This window comes from Dipodomys ordii, unplaced genomic scaffold, assembly GCF_000151885.1.
Source record: "Dipodomys ordii isolate 6190 unplaced genomic scaffold, Dord_2.0 Scaffold2, whole genome shotgun sequence".
Taxonomy (NCBI): Eukaryota; Metazoa; Chordata; class Mammalia; order Rodentia; family Heteromyidae; genus Dipodomys; species Dipodomys ordii.
The window spans coordinates 8,952,647-8,972,016 of NW_012267218.1; the positions used below are offsets into that span (position 1 = coordinate 8,952,647).

General features: G+C 41.4%; 1 protein-coding gene across 2 annotated transcripts in view; it reads left to right on the plus strand.

The window, feature by feature from the left end:
* Btbd7 (BTB (POZ) domain containing 7) overlaps positions 1-16,556 on the plus strand; it is a 71,952-nt gene extending 55,396 nt beyond the window's left edge. Inside the window, exons 7-12 of one of the 2 annotated variants that reach the window (XM_013016252.1) lie at positions 611-754; positions 4,126-4,315; positions 7,978-8,156; positions 9,899-10,351; positions 11,413-11,974; positions 12,072-16,556. In XM_013016252.1, coding sequence (XP_012871706.1) covers positions 611-754; positions 4,126-4,315; positions 7,978-8,156; positions 9,899-10,351; positions 11,413-11,974; positions 12,072-12,157 — 1,614 coding nt within the window. In that variant the 3' untranslated portion in view covers positions 12,158-16,556. Of the gene's footprint in view, positions 1-610; positions 755-4,125; positions 4,316-7,977; positions 8,157-9,898; positions 10,352-11,412 lie in introns of both variants that reach the window. The other variant, XM_013016243.1, reaches the window with a different exon arrangement.
* Positions 16,557-19,370: the final 2,814 nt, after the last annotated feature.

The following is a 19,370-nucleotide window of genomic DNA, read 5'->3' on the forward strand; positions in this document are numbered from 1 at the left end:
ATTAATTCATTAGCAGGGAAGGGTAAATTTAAATCCTCATTTCTTAGTACAGAAAATCCTTGTTTTATCGAATAAGTATTAAATGAAGGTTTTAAGAGCTAATTGTTCTTATTCTTTCAACACTAATAAAGAAACAACTGAGCCTCCACATACAGTTAAGTGGATAGCACTCCACTTTCTCGAAAAGTCATATATGATCCCTTAAAGTAGTGCTCACTTCACTGTTAAATGAGGAGGTAGTGTTTGAACCAAGTCTGTCTTCTCTTAGAGCCTACTGTATGGTGTCCAATGCCAAGTCTATGTTTTGTCTTGGTTGGAGATGGATGAGGGATGAGCAAGAGGTAAAAAATCAGTTTTCATTAAATGTTGTTAGTCCAACTTAATTACGTTTTAATTAATGCCATTCTAGTTAGAGAAAAATAGAAAATTATAGTACATTCTTTTTGCTGATCCCTTTGGATATTATTAAGCATTTGGAAGTAATACTATATTTCACATTTCTAATTATGTATTTAAATGGTAAATTATATACATTTATAGATATAAATATTTTGATCTTGGTATTGTAATGTTGCATATATCTCTTGATCATCTAAAAATTCTTTTCAAGATGAAAAGAGGCTTGATTAGTACTCCTCCATCAGACATGCTTCCAACAACAGAGGGTGGAAAGTCAAATGCCTGGTTACGTCAGAAAAATGCTGGCATATACGTCCGTCCTCGGCTTTTTTCTCCTTATGTAGAAGAAGCAAAGGTAACAAAAATGTCTGAAGATAAGTGACTTATTACAGACTATGCATAAGATGTTTGTTTATGTTGGAATTATTTAAATATTTAGAACTAACCAAAATGCCCAGTAATAGGAAAAAATGAAAGTAAATTCCAGTTTGACTATTCAACAGAGTATTTTTCTGAAATGTCTAATTATGGAGCATAAAAATTCATTCTGAACTTTTCTCAGATACGTTGCCAATTGACTTGCAAATTGTTGTCATTTTACTGAAATCATTGTATTTTATGATCTTAAGGGTAGGAGAATGTTGTGAAAGCAAACCACTTATTTTATCTGACTTCTATAGCAAAGACACACATGATCTCTTGGAACATGGTTCCAGAGTAGCTGACCATTGGAAGTTACATTGAGGGTTTTTTTTGTTTGTTTGTTTTAAACTAGCTCAAGGCTAGTTCTGGGGCTTGAACTTCAGGCCTGGGCTCTGTTTCTTAAAAGTTTACAACTAGTGCTTTACCTAATGAGCCACAGCTCCACTTCCCTTTTTTTTGTTTTTTGGGGTTTTTTTGGTGGTTAATTGGAGGTAACAGTCTCGTGGACTTTCCTCTCCCTGGACTGGCTTCAAACCACAATCCTTAGATCTCAGCCTCCTGAGTAGCTAGCATTATAAGCATGGGCCACAAACATCTACCTGCTTTGCTGTTGTTGTGGGTTTTATTTGTTTGTTTTTAATTTTTGTAAAGGCTATATACGGCTATGTTTGGAGGGGTTACAAATGTTACGTAAGTCGGGTACTTTTTTTTTTTTTGCTAGTCCTGAGGCTTGAACTCAGGGCCTAGGCAATGTCCCTGAGCTTCTTTTTCTCAAGGTGAGCACTCTACCACTTGAGCCACAGCAACACTTCCAACTTTTTCTGTTTATGTAGTACTAAGAAATCAAACCTAGGGCTTCATGCATGGCAGGCAAGCCACTAAGCCCAGCTTGAGTATATTTCATTTTTGTTGTTGTTGTTGGTAATGGGGCTTGAACTCAGGGCCTGGGTACTGCCCCACAGCTCTTCAGCTCAAGGCTAGCACTCACTACTTAGCGCCACTTCCGGGTTTTCTAGTAATTTATTGGAGATAACAGCTTCACAGCTTTTCCTGCCCAGGCTGGACCATGATCCTCAGATCTTAGCCTCCCGAGTAGCTAGGATTATAGGCATGAGCCACTGGCAACCAGCAAATTCATTTCTTTTCAAACAATGTCACCTCTTCCCTCATTTTCTCCCAGTTTTTTCCCTCCCAATCACTCCTCCCTCACATTGTATAATTCATTTTCAACATAGTAGCTAGTGAATACTGCTGCTGCATTTGTTCATCCTTTGTCCCCTCCTCCCCATTTTTGTGCTTCCCCTTACTCTCACCAAAACTGATAAACTTACATACAAGACAAAAGGTACAGAATGTTGTTGAGCTTTTAAGGCATACAAACTAAGATAAATTTGCAAGCCCCTAAGTAAACAGTTTCATTGTGGATACTGTAATATAAAGAACTCCACAGGAAAATATGGCACTGTGAAAATGAAACACTGTAGTTTTATTTGATGTATTCACACATAAGAACTTTAAGGTGGCCTTTGGATCTATTAATCCTTAAAAGTCAGAAATAACCAGTAAGCTTTTGAAATAAATGTATCAGACTAAATATATTTGGATATAGAATTTATTGTCATAAAAGCTTTCTCATGTATTTCTTCAAATTTTAGTTTAAGATGAATAAAAGGATTTGTGAGATGTCTGTTTGACTTAAGTGCCTGATGTTGCTGAGCCCTTAAAAGATCGAGTTTTAATAAACTCCATCAGAAGCCCAGCAACTGTAACTCACACCTATATTCCTAACTACTGAGCAGACAAATCTGTGAGATTCTTATCTCCAAATAACCAGCAAAAAAGTCAGAAATGGAGGTGAGGCTGGTAGAACACCAGCCTTGTATGAAAAAGTCCTTAATAAAGCCCAGAGGTCTTGAGTTCAAGCCCCAGTACCAGTACCAAAAAAAAAAAAAAAAACCTCCAGAGGAAGCTTCATCAGGCTTTAGAGTTCTTCCTCTATGCTGCAGAAGGCTATGTGCATTCCAAATTTGATAATCTTTCCCCCCTAGTAAAAGTGGGAAGTGTTCATATATTACTTCATTTGGGTCATTCTGTAATTTGGTTACATAGATGAATATGAAACTAATTTGACAAAGGCTTTTTTCTAGGTTCATTTAATTTAGTGTCAGTCTTTAAATAGTTTATATTTTGAGCATTTTTATTGGATTTGATACCCATCATATAGATACATTGTTTTCTTTATAATAATTTCATGTATAACGTTTCTGATTAATTTTATATCTTTCAAATCTTTTCATTTCAAATCTTCTAATTTAAAGGAAATTATTCAAAAGATGATTATATCTTTTCAGAAGGGAGTACTTTTCTCCTTTTCACCAGTATGTGTATATGTGTTTGAAGTCAGGGCCTCTTACTTACTAGGCAAGTATTCCCAGCCCCTTGTTGCTTTAGTTATTTTTCCAATAGAATCTCATGCTTTTACCTCCTGTAGCCACCTAGACCCTTATCTTCCTACCTATTTCTCCTGTGTAGGTAAAATTATAGGCATATACCACCATGTTCAGCTTGTTGGTTGAGATGTGGTCTTGATAACTTTTTGCTTAGGCTAGCCACAAACCATGATCCTCCTGATATCCACCTCCATAATAGCTAGTAGGTTTTTTGTCTGGTTGGTTTTCATTTGTTTTTGTTTTTAGTAGGGTCTCACTGTTCTCACCTAGGCTACCCATAAACTCAATCTTGCCTCATAAGGATATCCTCAGACTCATGCCTTTGCCTTAGCTTTTTGAATGCTTGGATTACAGGCATGTACCACTATTTTTGGCTTCTTTCATCACTAATTTTTTTTTTTTGTCAGCCATGGGCCTTGAACTCAGGACCTGGGTGTTCTCCCTGAGCTTTTGTGCTCAAGGCTAGCGCTCTACCACTTTGAACCATAGTGCTACTTCGTTATCACTAATTTTTATTTTTGGGTCCGGTCGTGGGGCCTGAACTCTGGGCCTGCGCGCTGTCCCTCAGCTTTCAGCTCAAGGCTAGAGCTCTACCACTTGAGCCACAGCGCCACTACCTGCTTTTTTTCTTTTTGCTTATGTGGTGCTGGGGAATCGAACCCAGGGCCTCAGGCATGCAAGGCAAGTGCTCTACCACTGAGCCACCTTTCCAGCCCCCTTATCACTAATTTTAAACTTCATAAATGAGCAACAATAAGTAAATTCACCTTTTATTAAATGTAGTAATCTTGTTATAAATATTAACACAAAAAAGTTGACAAATTCTGTTTATTCTGAATTATTATTATTTTAGTCAGTCCTGGATGAGATGATGGTGGAACAGACAGACCTTGTGAGACTGCGAATGGTTAGAATGTCCAACGTTCCAGACACGCTCTATATGGTCAGCAATGCCGTGCCACAGTGCTGCCACATGATCAGCCACCAGCAGATGAGCAGTAACCAGTCAAGCCCTCCTTCGGTTGTAGCCAATGAAATTCCGGGTAAGGTATTGTTTTAGTCAGACCTCACAGTTAAATGATGGATCTTACGGATTTTTGTAATTGCTGGTGATTACCAGCCCCCCCCTTTTTTTTTGGGTCCGGTCGTGGGGCCTGAACTCTGGACCTGGGCACTGTCCTTCAGCTCTTCAGCTCAAGGCTAGGGCTCTACCACTTGAGCCACAGCTCCACTTCCAGCTTTTTTTCTTTTTGGTGCTGAGGAATCGAACCCAGGGCCTCAGGCATGCAAGGCAAACGCTCTACCACTGAGCCACCTTCCCAGCCCTTTTTGTATGCTACTCTTCTCCACATTTCAATTCTTTCTATGCCTTATTCTCCTTAAAGAATACTTCTGAGCTAAGATTTTTGTTAATATTAAAACCTTTGTGTGTGTGTGTGTGTGTGTGTGATAGAGAGAGAGAGAGAGAGAGAGAGAGTAGTAGTAGTAGTAGTAGTAGTATTACCTTATCCAGACTGATCTCAAACTCATAGGCTCATGTGATTCTCCTGATTCTGGCTGCCAAGTAGCTTGGGACTATAGATGGACACCACTGTGCCCAGCAGAGTAATTATTATTTACTATAAGCTTTTCAGTTTAGCCTAAGATTTCTCAACTCTAGAACTGGATAATTCTGAATATTAGGGGGCTGTATGGCTAGGTATTCAACAGTGTTTCTGGCCTATACATACTACATGCCAGTAGCACACATATACACATATACCTTTATTCTTGTGACATTGGTTTGGAAACTTTTTTTATATTTCTAGATATTGCCAGATGCCCTGTAGAATAATATCACTTCCGTTGAAAACTAGAAATTCAAAAACAGTGTTGAATTATTTATTTTGGTCATGGGGCTTGAACTCAGGGCCTGGGTACTTGTCCCTGAGTTCTTTCACTCAAGGATAGTGCTCTACCACCTTGAGCCTATTCTCCTACCAGCCTATCCTTTCCACAGAGATGGGAACTCTTTCAGTTTTGTTGTTGTTGTTATTGTTGTTTTGTGTGTGTGTGTATGTGTGTGTGTGTGTGTGTGTGTACACTTGTACTCCTATAATGGGGCTTGAACTCAAGGCCTGGCCATTGTCCCTTGGCTTTTTTTTTTTTTTGGTGGGTCATGGGGCTTGAACTATGGACCTGGGCACTGTCCCTCAGCTCTTCAACTCAAAGCTAGCGCTCTACCACTTGAGCCACAGCGCCACTTCTGGTTTTCTGGTGGTTTTTATTGGAGATGAGAGTCTCACGTACTTCCCTGCCTGGGTTGCCTTTCATCCGCAATCCTCAGATTTCAGCCTCCTGAGTAGCTAGGATTACAGGTGTGAGCACCAGTGCCCAGCTGTCCCTTGGCTTTTATGTACTCAAGGCTGCTACTCTACCACTTGAGCCACAGCTCTAGTTCTAGTTTTTTGCTGTTTAATTGGAAATAAAAGTCTTTTTTCTCCAAGCTACCTTTGAACTATAATCCTTAATCTTACAATATGAGGATCTTCATATCTCCCTTTATCTCCCTTTACTTTTTCAGTAAAGGAACGTTAAGTATCTTAGGCTTTATGGGTGGGACATACAGACTCTATCCAACTACTCATCTCTCACAGACATAGATAATACCAAAAAAAATAAGTGTGTTCCAGTGAAACTTACATAAGTAGATTGCCAACCAGGCGCTTGTGGCTCAAGCCTGTAATCCTAGCTACTCAGAAGGCTGAGGATCACGGTTCAAAGCCAGCCGGGGCAGGAAAGTCTGTGAGACTCTTATCTCCAATAAACCACTAGAAAACCGGAAGTGGCACTGTGGCTCAAGGGGTAGAGTGCTAGCCTTGAGTTGAAGAGCTGAGGGACAGAGCCCAGGCCCAGAGTTCAAGCCCCATGGCCTGCCAAAAAAGTAGGTTGCCAGCTTGAGGCATCCCTCAGGTCACAGCCTACAGCTCTGATCCTATCATCCCCATGTGCATGACTACTGGTACTTCTCTATGTCCTACCTTTACTTGTGTTCCAGCCTCCTCTTAACACTTCACACTTGTACTTCTACTTAGGAGCTGGCTGCTTGTGCCTTATTTCCCATATTCTTTGCTCATTTTTATACTGTGCCTGTTCAGTTCACAATCACTGAAACCAGAGCCTTTTTTATTGTAAAGATACTATACAGAGAGGGTTACAGTTACATGAGTGAGGTAATGAGTACACTTCCTCTTGAACATTGTTACCCCCTCCATTGTTTTCCCCCTACCATCCCCTCCCTCCCTCCCTTCCCCGAGGTTCTTTTTTTTTTTTATTGTGATTCAGTGATTACATAATTTCCGGAAATTCACAGTATTGTGGAATAATGAAGCTCATTTAAAGTCACAAGTTCATTCTGACTTTCTTGGAGCAAATTGTCTACCACAGTTTGTAATATATAACGGTGCTCACATGTTATATACCATATATGTGATCAGCAGCATGGGGATATTTAGTAGTGGTTCAACCAGATGAGCGGGAGTTCTTTGTTTCTTAAGTCCTGTTAGTTTTGTCATATCACCTAACATTTTGGATTTAGCATCCACTTATCAGGGAGACCATGTACCGTTTGTCTCTTCGTTCTTGGCTTACCTCGCTCAACATGATTCCTTCTAGCTCCATCCATTTCCCTGCAAATGCCATTATTTTGTCATTTCTAATGGCTGCATAATATTCCATTGTGTATAGATACCACAATTTTTGGATCCATTCATCTGTGGTGAAACCAGAGCCTTTTGAGGACAGGGATCATGTCTTCCATTCTGTGCATCTAAATACCCAAGTTGAGTCCCTGTTGCATAGTCAGGTGTCAAAACAACAATTTGAGTAAAAGAACTTTATGTATTTATTTGCAGTGTTGAAATTTGGACCTAGGACCTTGCATTTGCTAGGCAAGCACTGTGTTAATTACACTACATGTCTTGACATTCAGACAAATGCAAGTCAAGTTTTATTTAAGCTGTGGTCTAAAATAACACAATTTGGGAGCTTTTTCTTGGACACAATGCAATTTTAAAACCTTGAAAAATAGAGGCATATAAATTGATATTGTTGATAGGAAATTAAAATAGTATCTAAAAGTTTGCAGACTCCAGTGGCTCATGCCTACAATGCTAGCTTCTCAGGAGTCTGAGATATGAGGATTGTAATGTGAAGCCAGCTGGTGCAGGGAGATCCATAAGACTCTTATCTAATTAACCAGCAGAAAGCCACAAATGGAGGTTTGGCTTAAGTGGCAAAGCACCAGCTTTGAGCAAACAAGCTAAGGGACAGCATCTAGGCTGTGAGTATAAGCCCAAGTTACCGAGACCTTGAAATAATAATGAAATAAAAATATTTGAATGTGGTAGAGTGCTTGTGTAGAACAGATGAAGCCCTGGGTTCGATTCCTCAGTACCATATAAACAGAAAGAGCTGGAAGTGGCACTGTGGCTCAAGTGGTAGAGTGCTAGTCTTGAGCAAAAGAAGCTCAGGGACAGTACCCAGGCCCTGAGTCAAGCCCCAGGACTGGCAAAAAAGTAAGTGTGTGTGTGTGTGTGTGTGTGTGTGTGTGTGTGTGTGTGTGTGTGTGTGATTTTGATACAAAGCATATGCATTTTTCCTTGTGCTCATAGATTAGTCTTGTATAGGTCAGGAATTTTGTCTAATGGTGTTTTTCTCTCTCCAGTTCCTCGTCTCCTAATTATGAAAGACATGGTCAGGCGCCTACAGGAACTACGGCACACTGAACAGGTGCAGAGAGCCTATGCACTCAACTGTGGTGAGGGTGCCACTGTCAGCTATGAAATCCAGATTCGAGTACTGAGAGAGTTTGGGCTTGCAGATGCTGCGGCAGAGCTTTTACAGGTAGGACACACATATTGCTGTTGTAAGGTGTTGGCCCTTGATCATCAGTCAGGCCGTGTTGAAACGTCCTAAGGAATTTTGGGTTACTTCTTTTATTTTCTATGTGCCCTGTCACTGCCTGGTGAAAGATACGTGGCTGAGTAGACCAGCTTAAAACTGGCTCTTCTGCTTACCAACTTGCTCACTGGAATCCAGCTACTTAACCACTCTGAGCATTCCTTTCCCTCTGTATAGATGGATTGTTGTGAAGATAGGGAATACTATGTGTAGTGGCTATGTCCCTGGGACATGACAAGCATCTGATTGGTGACTGCCACTGAGTAGCTAGGATTACAGGCATGAGCCACAGTACCCGGCTGTCCACTTGGCTTTTATGTGCTCAAGGCTGCCACTCTACCACTTGAGATGGCCACAGAGATGGCCCAGGAAGAACATTCCAAACCTCACTGGCTCACTCTCTGGCTTGGTCACTGGATTTAGAGTTTAGCTTTCTACCATACTTAGAGGTTTTCCTGATTTTTGTTCCCCTGTTTCCTTCCCCCTGTTCCTCTCTCCTATATACCTTATAACTTTTTGCAAACATGTGAATCATGGAAGAGATTTTTTTTTTAATCTAGCAGAAGAAAATAAAAACTCATTTCTACGAATGAGTAGGTACAAAAGCAATAACATTGGTTTTACAATTAGATAGGATTTGTAAAGTAGTATAATCCTAGCCATTAAATTGGATCCTTAAATAAAATTTAATTTTGCCTGGTAAAGCGGTTTGAAGACTTTTTTGCCACTAACTCCAGACTCCATCAGTCCTTGTCCAAGGATAAATGTGACTTGGTGTTTCTTGGTAAGGCAGCAGACTGTTTTTAGGTTCTTGATTATATTTCTAGACTGGTTTTCTTCTAGTTTTTGTTTCCTTTGTCATTCTAAATTGCAACTTAATTTGATGCCGTAATTGTATAGAAGTATTTTCATAGAATGTTTTATCAAAATCTTAACCTACATAGTCACATATAAGAAATGGTGCCTTGCTCATGTAACTGTAACCCCTCTGTACAGTATCTTTACAATAAAAAAAATATAACAAAAAGAAATGGTGTATTGCAGTTGTTTCTTATGGAGAGTGTAAAGATTCTGTGTCAGGAAGTTGTTAGAAAGATCCTCAACTGAAGGTCTCTGCTTCCTTTGATTTCATAAAGTTCATTTTCTTTCTTTTTTTTTTTTTTTGGTCAGTCATGGGGCTTGAACTCTGGGCTTGGACACTGTCCTTGTGCTCTTCAGCTCAAGGCAAGCGCTCTATCGCTTGAGCCACAGCACCACTTCCGGTTTTTTAGCCATTTATTGGAGATAAGAGTCTCACGAACTTTCCTGCTTTGAACCACGATCCTCAGATCTCAGCTTCCTGAGTAGCTAGGATTACAGGCGTGAGCCACCGGCGCCTTGCTTCATCTTATTTTCTTAGCTGTGACCTATTTGAATTAGATTTTATTACTGCTTTTTGTTTTATCAAATAATTCGTAAGAGGTGACTTCCTGGAATAGCCGTGAGCAGTTTTCAATAGTTGTGTCTTAGGGCTACATAAGCTTCACTCTGTCCTGTACTATCATTAAGGTAATTTTTTTCTTAGGCTATATTAAACCTTTTTACTCCTGCTGAATGTAGTTTTCTTAGGTACCTTGCTTAACTCAACCTATAAATCTATGAAATCTAATGAATATCCTTTTTTTTTTTTCAAATTTATTTCTTAGAATCCTCACAAGTTCTTTCCTGATGAACGTTTTGGGGATGAAAGTCCACTGTTGACCTTGAGGCAGCCTGGGAGATGTCGTGTTAACAGTACACCTACTGCAGAAACCATGTTTACAGACCTGGACTCTTTTGTGGCCTTCCATCCACCTTTGCCCCCTCCACCTCCTCCATACCACCCTCCAGTCACCCCAATTCATAACCAGCTCAAAGCCGGCTGGAAACAAAGACTCCCCAGTCAGCACCCTTCACGTTCCTTTTCTTACCCCTGTAACCATTCGCTGTTTCACTCTAGAACAGCTCCTAAAGCTGGCCCTCCCCCAGTCTATTTGCCAGGTATTAAAGCAGCACCTCCTGATTGTACCAACACAACAGGACTGGGGAGACAGACAGTCGCTGCTGCTGCTGCTGCGGCTGCTGCTGCCTCAGCAGCAATGGCATCTGAGAAACAAGTGGTAAGTCAGCACCTGGGTATCTTGCCTCAAACCAGAGGTTTATGGGATATTAGGAGCTAGTCACTTGGCCTCAAGAGCCTTACTAGGATTCAGCAGAAGCCAATGTTACAATCTGAAAGCATACCCTTGAGAGCCAGGAAGTAAGCATGAACAGGAGAAAGGAACTTGGAAGTATGGAAATACTGTACACTACAGTAGGGCAAGATCTCTAAGTTTATTTGTTAGGATCGCGTAAACTAAGTTACTCTGAGCAACACAGATGGACGTGGCACATATATAGAATCTGTCCTTGATATCCATGAAACCTGTTATGCTACCAAATGTCTTTGGTATGGGACAAGAAAGGGAACTTACAGCCAACTATACCTATGTGACTGAGTCTCTGCACTAAGAAAATGGGCAGAAATTTAGTCCCCATGCGTGTCTTCTCTGGCCAGATCATCAGATCCTGATCTGGCCCAGAGCCTCAGTCCCTAGAGCAAGTAGGTAGTGATGAGAGGATTCTTTTCATGACTTGCACTGCTGTAGAGGTTGAGTTTCTGTTTGATTTTTTTTTTAAGTCTTCCCTACTCTGTCATGCTGTCTTGAAAAAAAGACCATACATCTGTTTGTTGAGGCAAAAGCTTTATTTAAATGTGAATTATTGGAAGTGATGGACTAATATACAACCTGGTCACATTATTGTCCTTTGTCCCCTTTCTGCTGTTCCTGGTCTTGCTTTTTCTATTCCTATTCCCAACTTATATAAGGGTTGATAGTATTTAAGGTAATTTGTTTATATTTATGGTAGACTTGGTTATAGTTTTACAAAAGTGCAATCTAAATATCTAACAATGTTTAAATCATGACTTACATATACATACAATGGACTCTGCTAACAGTGATTATAGGGAATTTTAAGAGTTTTGTTTTCAGCATCAGCATCGTTTTCCATATTTTTGTAATTCTTAAATATAAGCATGTATTTTATAATCAGGGCACAGGGTCAGTGAACCATTTTTCAAAAGGAATTGTTGGATCTTTTTTTTTAACTGTGCCTCCCCCCCTTGTCTCTGTCTCAGTGTACACAACCACCTTTGCTGAATGACCTGATGCCAGATATCGCCATGGGGGTGTCCACACTGTCTCTCAAGGACAGAAGGCTTCCAGAACTTGCTGTAGAAACAGAGCTAAGCCAGCCAATTTCTGAAGTAGGACCAGGGCCTCCCCACCATCTCTCATGTGTTCCACAGAGGCATACACACACGTCTCGAAAAAAACACACACTAGAGCAAAAAACAGATGCTAGAGAAAATCAGCAGGAATACCCGGATTTCTATGACTTCTCAAACGCTGCTTGCAGACCTTCCACACCTGCTCCTGGCAGACGTACCCCGTCCCCTTCACAAGGTGGATATTTTGGTCCCGATTTGTACAGCCACAATAAGGCATCACCAAGTGGCTTAAAGTCAGCCTACCTTCCTGGTCAGACCTCTCCTAAAAAACAGGAGGATGCGAGGAGAGACTATCCCCTGACTTCTGATGGGCCTCTTCACAGACAGAAGAGTGAGCCAATACGCCTGGATGTTGTTGAGCAGCCTCCCCCACGGTCAGACTTTGCTTCAGCAGCTCCAGAAAACACTGGTAATGGCCCAGCCCATGTCAGGGGACGAACCACTGTAGAAACTGACTTGACTTTTGGGCTGACTTCTAACAGACCTTCTTCACATTCTGCATGTAGCTCTGAAGCTCCAGAAGAACAACCCGGCAGGAGACTGGCAGACAGCGAGTCTCTGGGCCATGCAGTGCAGAGAAACACAGATCTAGAAAGGGAAGATTCCATAAGCAGAGGAAGGAGGTCACCAAGCAAGCCAGACTTCCTCTACAAAAAGTCTGCCCTCTGAGAGCAGCTCGGAAGTCCTCTGTGCCTGAGATGTGAAACATCCCATTACAATGTAACCCAGCGACTTACCGGCTCACTGACGCCAGCTCAGTTCACATCGTTGTCTTCTAGTTTTTGTGTGTGTACATGTTTTATTCCACATGGCATGCTAATAGTTATTTTGGATGCCACGTCTGTCTGTTTTGTGTTTGAACAGTTGTGTGGGGAAGCATCTTAAAGAGCAAGCAAGCTGGCACTTTTTTTTCCTCTTTACAAATGATGGAGTTTTTTTGCACTTGTACATTTATTTTAGCTGTATTAATTTTTTATATCAGTATGTTAAGCGTTATTGTTACACTAAAAGGACTGTATTTTCATACTTTTTTGCATTTTACCTTTCATCTACGAGTTTCCATGTGCATTGGATTGCACACTAAGATGTATTTTCTTATAAAATAGTTCTGTGTTTATTTTTTAATTATAGAAATTCCAAAGAACAGCACATCAAAATGTTCCTCTTTTTAGCGACTGTTTTAGTTCCAAAATCTTCCTGCTCTGTCTCCATAAATCTGATGTCATTTTTTTTTCCCCTAATAAGTCTTGGGAGCTGGTCTTCATTCCCCCAGCAGGAGTACGATCAGGGTCCTGAAGTCTTCAGGTTCAAGAAAGAACAGCCTGTGGTGCCCAGCCCATCGCTGGGGTGTTATTTTGTAAACACGGTGTGTGTGAATGTTGTTCGGACCTGTGCAGACTCTGGTGGTGTGGATTACAGGATCACTTGCTTGAAGAGGTTCTAAGGAGATTGGATCCCTTGGGATTAGGAAGCAGTGAAAATAGCAAAATCACACCAAGGGCGCTCTGACAGGTCTCTCTGGCTCGCACGCAGCTCTCCCCTGAGCTGGGGAAGTGACCGCCCGCTGCCTTCGGTTGTCCTGCTTTCTATGGGAAAAACCAAAAACAAAAGGGCTTCAGTCTTACAGATGTTATTTGGTGTTTGTAAGCATGTTTTCTTTCCAGTGTTTTTCAAAGTATGTCTGGATTTTGTGTCCTATAAAAAGTTCTTGTATAACGCATAACGCTTTATCACCAAAAAGAAAAACAAAAAAAAATACACAAGGTAATTCTTTTCAGTAAAACACTACATGTCCTACTTGAACTCCAGGGACACTGGTTTGGCATTTCCTGAACCACTGAGCACATGGGGTCTCTCCAAACCCTCACCCTTGGAAGGGCAATGTACGAGCTAAGGACTGTTTTTTTCTTACTATCCAGTGTAAATATATTACTATATGAGTTTTTAAATCACGTCAACGTTATTTGAGCATTCACTTTGTATTTTTACAAACACGTACACACGTAGCACTTAGAAGAAAAGAGAACTTCCGGAACATTCCTTCACGGAAGGGTATTGGGAGCCTCTCTTCTATGTATGTGTATATATGACTGAATCACACTCATTCTAAAACTATGCAGGGCTAGGGAGCCTTTACAAGCTACCATATAAATGAATTACATGCACTTTGAAGTAAATAGGTTTCTGTTGAGTGTCGACAGCTCTATAATTTCTTCTGAAACTGTAGTTTCTCTTATGGTCCTTTCCTACTTTTACCCTGTGGATATACACTCAGGAATAATCTGACACTTAAAACAATCCTAACAGTAGATAATCACACAGATGGAAACACATCAGTCTCTGCTGCCTGACTAGTTAGCTGCTGCTAGCACATCGCTGACCAAGGCCTTGCTGCACACCGAGCTCCTGGCCTGTCAGAGATCTCATCTGCTGTAGGCCAGCTCACATCGCCTTTAAGGCTCCTTTTTTAGAGATAGAAAACCATAGGACCCATCCTCATTTTTCAGAGTTTTAACTCTTATAATAGATGATGGTGTCTTTTGAAGCCCATTCTCAGTCTGTTTTAAAAACCAGAGATGATTCCATCATACTCTTTAATATGTGTTTCTCTACATGTGTTGGCATGAATCGTTTTGCTACAGTTTTAGATTTCTATTCTAAATTAGCTGTAACTGCAGGTACTGCAGATGAGAATGAGAAAACCTAATTTGGGTAAGGATGAAAAGCATCTCTCAACATTTTTTTTCTCCCATAATGGACCAGTGCTATTGATCCCACACCTTGATTTTTCTGAAAATTCATTGTTTCTTTATTTCCCAACACTTTAAAAATTCATGGCCACTGATTATGGTATTATTTACGAGTTTTTGAGGATTTAGTAGCTTACCTGGCTAAACTATGTGTACAGAGGGGAATCTTAATTTGTGGGCTTGTAGACTGGTGTGACTTGTAAAAGCGAAGCGTGGCTTGTGTGTGCGTTAGGATAGGTGTTTGTGGACTTTCCATGTATCTTGTGAAGTGTGGTTAATAGGGTAGGTTGAATAGCTATGTACCTCTGGCTTTTGAACCCATCTGCCATTTTTAATGCTGTACTAAGATAAATGTGAAGTCTGAGTAGGATTGCTCTCAGAACAAAAAGTCATGTATAGTATAAAATTTAGGCCACAGGAACTGGCATTTTACTTGGTATAGAAGTTTTAATGAGAACCAAATCAAAAAATACCATATCTTCTTTTGAGGCCATGGACAATCAGGCCGTTAGGACAATCACTACTTCCAGTGCCCACAGTGTATTGAGGTTAGAGAACCATCACTTCAGTTCTGATACAGAAGAGTGGTCAGATTTCTTAAGGACACTCTTGTTCCTTTTCTTCCAGTATTGTTTCAGTTGTATGATTTTGAAAAATAACTTCAAAATCGCTTATGGTTCATGAGGGGAAAACATAACATCATGAAAAGCAGGAGCATCATTCAAACCACGGGTGCTTGAATTCCCAATGTCGCATCCTTTGGCTTGTTTCCTAGGCACGTGTCCGTAGACCTGAGCTAGCCTGACATTTCAGAAACCCATTAGGCATGTAGGATTCTAGTGAGTTCATGATACTTGTCTTTTTGTACCCCTGTCTGAACTATGACTTAATTCTTGTTGTTTCCTCCAACACTTACACTTGTCATCGTGTAAGTGGGTTCTCTTTTCATGAGTTGCTCAAGTTCGAGCCTTGGGCACAGTCTTTGTGCTTTTGGAAGAAGCTGAGGCTGCAGAATGTAACAGGGAAGCGAATGCAACACAGCTGGGCTCAAAGCTGACCTCAGGCACTTTCTGTAGAGTTGAAGGATCAACACTCACCATAACTACCCTGCAAGACATGAATGCTCATAATACTGAATTTGGCCTTTTAGAGAAAAATGTGTTTTGTGAAACACTTGTGAGATAGTTATTTAGCGATTCTAAAGCATTTGTGTTTTTCGACCTGAACTCAAAGGGAAATACTTAAGTGGTCAGACGACTGGTGGCTCTGTCGTGGCTACTGAAGCCACAGGGATGGGTGCTATTCCCAGTCTACAGCAGTCCACTGCTACTACATGGTTTACTTTCAAACCTCAGTACTGATAATCTCGCTAAGAGCTGCCCTGCACACTGCTGGAAGGTTTCTTACTGTTTTCCAAGAACACTGACGTAGGAGCACTGCTTTATGAAATGTTCAGTTATTCTTCTGTCCCATCAATTGCAATAGCCGTTATGTAGTAACTATCTGAGCGAGTCTTTTGATTTTCTATCTTCTAGAAAACCTTCAGACTGTGTAGCTATCTTCCATGTTCTGAATATTATAATGCTGTGGCCATTTCTGTAGAAAGATTATTTGTGAGTGTGTGTCTTGAAAAAAAAATCTCTTCTTGTGTTTGTGTTTATGTAGGTTTTGTCTGAGATCAGAGAAGCTCTGGAAGCTTCCTTGAGTGTACCTGCATGTGACACTGTATCTGGGTTACCTGGGCAGGCCGTGGGAAATCCTGCTCTTGGGTGAGGTGGCTGAACACTAACAGTTCTCCAGCTCCACCTGCTGTGTCTGTACCACGTCTGTACTTGGGAGAAGTGGGACCTTCTACACCACTGCATTTCTTGTGGTTGTGCTGTTACTGGTATAAAGTCAAGTGCCTTCAATGCTAAAGGCTCAGAAATTTTTCTTAAACTGATTTCATGTCCTATGCAAGTGTTTTCTACAACCTGCATAACCAGTACTTTGTAAAACTTGTTTACGCTTCAATTGTACATAGTGTTTTTTAAAGAAATATATAGTATTTTTATTTAGGTACCTCCAAACTTGAATTCGTCTGTGTGAAGCATTGTAAAACAGTACATTTCTCTTTTGAGTACCATTACAGTTGTACAGAGGTTTTCACTGGTTCTATTTTTCTACCGTTACTGATTAAGCATGTAACACTGACTTTATCCTACATAGAGTTGGCATTTCAAATAAATGGCTTGTATAGAACCTACTGAGTTGAGTGAAGTCTGTTTTAGCAGTGCATGTGCAATCTTCATCTACAGATGTATTTAAACTTCTTGTTTTCCTCCTTGAGGTTTAAACATTTTTTATAATAATAAATAACATATAGTTTTTGTGGAAATATTCTGACTCACCAAGTTTCTCTTATATCACTGGAACATATGTTTGAGAGATTTTACTTTTTTTTTTTGTCAGTCGTGGGACTTGAACTCTGGGCCTGGGCACTGTCCCTCAGTTCTTCAGCTCAAGGCGAGCACTCTACCACTTGAGCCACAGCGCCACTTCCGGTTTTTTCTGCTTACGTGGTGCTGAGGAATCTAACCCAGGGCCACATGTGTGCAAGACAAGCACTCTACACTGAGCCAGCTTCCCAGCCCCCATTTGAGAGATTTTAATTGACAAATTGGGTCTCCAGGCACCTGGAGTCGGATTCTGAAAAAAAAGAAATACTTAAAATTTCCATCTTAAAAATTTTGCTGTGAAATCCCTCCCCCTTCTCAGGTGGAAGGAGTTGAACTCTGAATCTCTTACACAAAAGATGTGTTTTGTGGGTGAGTCTCTTAAAAATCTACAGAAGCGCTGAGCACTGGTAGCTCAAGCTCATAATCCTAGCTAAGAGAGATCTGAAGATTACACTTCAAACCCAGCCAAGTCAGGAAAGTCCTTGAGACTCTTATTTCCATTTAACCACCAAAGGGTTGGATGACAAGATGTAGTTTAAGTGGTAGTCAGCCTTCAGTTATAAAGTTCAAGCCACAGTACTGACACATGGCACATACACACACACACTAAAAACAAAAATTGAATGTGAGCTTGCATTTTTGTACTTGTGGATTACCCTGAGTGATGAACTTGGAGGTAAGCTTCCTTAGTCACTTTGCTCCTGCCACTTTGGTAGGCAAGGAGTTCTTTCCTGACCTAGGCATCTATTGCTCACACCTGTAGTCCTAGCTACTCAAGAGGATGAGGTCTGAGGATCACTGTTAGAAGCCAGCCTATGCAGCAATGCTGTGAGACATACCTAATTCACCACCAAAAACCTGGAAGTGGCGCTGTGGCTCAAGTGGTAGAGCGCTAGCCTTGAGCTGAAGAGCTCAGGGGCAGCACCCAGGCCCACAGTTCAGGCCCCATGACAAACCAAAAAAAAATAATGTATGACCATTTGTATAGAAGAGGATGAGGAGACATAATAAATGTGAATCTGTGAGCTTACGCAGGTCAGCCTCTGGAGGAGTGGATCTGGCAGTGTGGGGTGGGAAAAATTAACTGTATTCTTCTGTATTGGTTCAATACTTTATTTTTATACCAAGGATGACGAACCCAGGACTTTGAGAATGCTAAACACATACTGTACCACTGACCTACACCCCCAGGCTCTAGTTAAACTTTTTTGTTGCTGCTGTTGTTGTCAGTCCTGGGGCTTGAACTCCAGGTCTGGGTGCTGTCCCCGAGCTTTGTATGCTCAAGGCTAGCACTCTACCAAGTGAGCTAATGTTTTGGTGATTAATCAAAGAATCTCACAGACTTTTCTATCTGAGCTGTCTTCAAACAACAATGCTTAGATCTCTCAGCCTTTTAGTAGCTAGAATTATAGTCTTGAGTCAGCACCTTTTTTTTTTTTTTAGTGCTTGAGTTTGAACTCAAGGCCTCATTCTTGCTAGACAGACATTCTACCACTTGAGAGCCACACCTGCAGACTGATTTTTTTTTTTTTTTTTGTCAGTCGTGGGGCTTGAACTCTGGGCCTGGCCACTGTCCCTCACTCTTCAGCTCAAGGTTAGTGCTCTTGAGCCACAGCGCCACTTCTGGTTTTCTGAGTGGTTTATTGGAGATGAGTCAGACTTTCATGCTCCGTTGGCTTTGAACTGGGATCCTCAGATCTCAGCCTTCTGAGTAGCTAGATTACAGGCATGAGCCACTGGTGTCCGGCCCATGATTGAATTTTTAAGGGACCTGCATGTATTATTTTTTCAAGTGAAAGGTAGGATTAAAGATCTTACACTTGAAATAGCACCTTCCTCCCAAAAGAACTGATGGCTGCTCGTATGTTTTTTAGCCCCCCTTGCCATGTTCATCATCCTTGGTATTGGTTCCCTGGCATCTGTCCCAGTTCTTTGCTCTTCCCCTCTGACATCTTCCTGTTCCATTCATTTTCATGGCTTCAGTAACCATGGAGGCATACAACTCCCAGGCCTATCCCCAGCCTGCACTCAGAACCTTAGAAATCTGTGCAACTCCTGCCAACTACCTTCAGCCAGCCCAGGGCCCCTCCTTGTCCTCCCTCAACCTGCACCAGAGCTAGCCTTCCCCTTCCAGTCTCTTTCCGTCACAGCCTTGGCTGCCACTGATGCCCAGCGTTCTGCCAGGACTCCCAGGTCACTGTCTGGCTTCCAGGGGCTTTGATGGGGTCTCTAATCCCATGTGGCTCACACCACAGCTCCAGGAAGTCAGAAACCTTCACAGCCCTCCACAGGGATCCTTTTGGTCGAGTCTTTCACTCACTGACAGGCCCTTCAGCCTAAGCTGTCGTTGGACCCATGCTGAAAGACGAAGATGCAGGTGGGAGCTAGGTGAAGGTGTGCAGAATGTGAACTCGGTCACAGAGGCTCATGTGGCCTTGGTACTCACTATCCAGTGAGGCGTGAATATCATTGATTTGGCAGATGAGGAACTAAGACACAGAGACTAACATGGCCCATAAGATCTGTGAGCAAGTATACCCAGCCCTGTAAGAAGCCTTTTCACTGTTCTTGTCACAAAGCCGTGAAGCCAGGGGGTCTAGATTCCCACTGACACATT